This window comes from Chlamydotis macqueenii, chromosome 4 (assembly GCF_036417535.1).
Source record: "Chlamydotis macqueenii isolate bChlMac1 chromosome 4, bChlMac1.mat, whole genome shotgun sequence".
In the NCBI taxonomy this organism is placed as follows: Eukaryota; Metazoa; Chordata; class Aves; order Otidiformes; family Otididae; genus Chlamydotis; species Chlamydotis macqueenii.
Window position 1 is genome coordinate 31253227 of NC_141559.1, and position 2746 is coordinate 31255972.

Sequence of the window (2746 nt, forward strand, 5' to 3'; positions counted from 1 at the left end):
CCCCGCCACCCCCCACGACACATGCACCTACATTTTGCTCCGTCGCATCACTCCCGTGCCGGGAGCCCACGCGTGCTCCCTGAAAAGCGAGAGCCCAGGAATAAACGCCGAGAACCAGGGGTGACCCACCCCGAAAAAGCTGGCGCTTTTTTTTTTTTTTTTTTTTTTTTTTCTTTTAGGAAGGGAACTGACCCTACCGGTGAACTTTTCACCCTGCGGGGCCGTTCCCCGCCCCGGCAGGTACCCGCTGAACCCTGCCGGACCCCGGCGCGGCTGCGGGTTAGCCCCGGGTCTGGCGTCACGGGCGGAGTGGGCAAAGCATCACCCTCCCCCTCGCTCCACCGGCGTGGGGTTTAACTGGAGCCCCGGGGCCACATCCCGCTCCCCTGGCGACCTGCCCGCGCGTCCCCAATCCCCCGCCCGCTCTCCAGGCCGACGAGGCTCCGTGGGAGGGGGACCCGCTCGTGTCCCCGACCGGAGCGGGGCTGGGGCGGGAAGGGGGCGATGTGAGGGGAGCGAGGGGGAGCCCCTCGCCGCGCACTTGTTGCCATCAGCCCGGATTGCCCGGCCGGGGACGGCGGGGCGGCTGCGAGGAGAAAAGGCAAAGCCCACCGCGCGTTCAGGCTGGTTTTGGTTTATTTTTTCCCACGTTTATTTGATCTCAAAAAATATTAAAATTAAAATACATAAAACGATGGCAGCTGGCTTTACTAAAATTAAAATAAACGATTCTCGTCGTAGAAAAGTTTTTTTTTTAAAAAAAAAAAACAAAACAGAAGCAGAAATAGTAGCAAACACTCCATAATAAATACCTTTCCTATTACCAAAAAAGCAAAATAAAACGGACATACAAGTTTGACACGACAAAACCGTTTTCGTTTTTAAGAGCGCGTTAGGATTAAGTGGCTTAATTAAATATCGGTCTCCAATTGGCAGGTAGTTTGTAGCTTTCCTCTCGAAACCGCGTCTCCGGCCGCTGATAAAGTGCTTGCGCCAGGTTTCCCCCCAAAAAGACGCCGCCGACACGGTGCGCGGAGGAAAATCCACCTGTTCTCCGCTATTTACAGGGCGCGAGGGTGCGTTATTTACATTGTGTGTGTGTGTGTGTGTGTTTCCACAGCAACACGACCCCCGGGCGGGACCGGGGTCCTGGAAGACGCGGGTGTCAGGGCAGGGGCAAGCCCGGAGGGGCAGGGGGCTGGCGGGACGCCCACCCCGAGGTGGCGGCGGCGGCGCGGCCGAGCTTTCTCCCCGTGCGCCACCACCTGTGAGCCGGCGGAGCGAGCCGGGCTGCGCGGTGGCGTGTTGGCAGGAGGGAACGGCGACGACGTCTAGGCAAACGAAACTTTAAGAATGGTAACTAAAAAATGAGGGGGGAAAAAAAAACCCAAACAAACAAAACCCAAACCCAATCAGCCCACCCAGTCCCGGCAGGCAGGGCGGGCACAGTCTCTCGCTAACAGCCGCTCCCCAGGACAGGGCCAGGGGCTGCCGGGGGCGGGTTTCGAGGGGAGCCGGGGTCTGGGGGAGGCGGCACCGCGGGGCCGGCCGCTCCCCCTGTTGCCGAGCCCCGGCTCCGACGGGCGGCCGGCGCCCCCGCCCTAGCTGGCCTCGTCCGAGTCGCTGTAATGGGAGCGGGGCGAGAACTCCCCGTCGCTCCGGTGGGAGCGGGGCGACGTTTTGCTTCTCTCCTGCGGGGGCTGCCCGGGCTGCGACACCAGGAGGGCGGGCGACGGGGCTCTCTGTCCCATCAGGGCGCCCTCCGCGAAGGAGGGGAAGCGCAACGGGTCCAGCTGCACCGCGTAGCCCCCCGCGGCCGGCGGCGGGGGGAAGCGAGTCCTGCCGTGCCCGGGGGGCGAGGCTCTGGGCGGTCCCGGCGGCGGCGGCGGCCCCGGCGGCGGCCCGGCAACGGCGGCGCAGGGCGGCTCGAAGGGGGCCCCGCGGTGCTCGTCCTTGCCGGGGGCGTCGGGAGGGCCGTCGGGGCTGTGCAGCAGCTCGGCCAGGGCGCTGATGTAGATCTGCGCCATCTGCAGCGTCTCGTACTTGGAGAGCTTCTTGTCGTTGTTGAAGGAGGGGATGACATTGCGCAGCTGGTCGAAGGCGTGGTTCAGCCCGTGCATCCGCCGCCGCTCCCGCGCGTTGGCCGCCAGCCTTCGCTGCTTCTGCACGCCGCTCACCTGCGCCCGCAGGCCGGCACCGCCGCCGCCCCGCGGGCGCCCGCCGCCCGCCGCCGCGCCCCGCGCCCCGCCGGGGCTGCTCCCGCCGCCCCGCGCCGCGCTCCCCTCCGCCGCCGCCGCCGCCGCCGCCTCCTCCTCCTCCCCGGGCAGCAGGTAGCGGTGCGAGGCGGCGGGCAGGCGCGTGGCGCAGCACACGCCCAGCCAGCCCGGGGCGAAGCCGCAGCCGCCCGACTCCGGCCCCGACGGTCCCGGCGGCCCCGGCTCGCGGACGCCCTCGGCCCACGCGGCCCGCGGCACGCTCATGGCTCTAGCGCGGGCGCCGCGCGCCCATGGGGGCAGGGCAGGGCAGGCTCGCGGCAGCGCCCGCCCGCCTCGCGCGTGGCGGCCCGACGTCTCCGGTGTCGGCCGGGCGCCGCGCCCCCCTTTAAGGAGCGGCACGCGCCGGGGTCCCCGTCCCCCATCCCCCTCCCTTCCCTCCCTCGCGCCCCACCCCTCCCGCCGCCCGCCCTCCACTCGCGCCGGTCGCGTGTCGGCGCGGCCAATAGCGCGCGCGCGGGGGCCGGCGCGTG

General features: G+C 68.1%; 1 protein-coding gene across 1 annotated transcript; it reads right to left on the minus strand.

Moving 5' to 3' along the window:
• Positions 1 to 1601: 1601 nt before the first annotated feature.
• ATOH1 (atonal bHLH transcription factor 1) lies at positions 1602 to 2480 on the minus strand. Its single transcript, XM_086747418.1, has one exon. It carries the CDS (start codon positions 2478 to 2480, stop codon positions 1602 to 1604), a length of 879 nt encoding a protein of 292 aa, XP_086603544.1.
• Positions 2481 to 2746: the final 266 nt, after the last annotated feature.

Coding starts and splice junctions, on each gene's coding strand:
- ATOH1 (XM_086747418.1), bottom strand. CDS start 2,480: ATGAGCGTGCCGCGGGCCGCGTGGGCCGAGGGCGTCCGCGAGCCGGGG.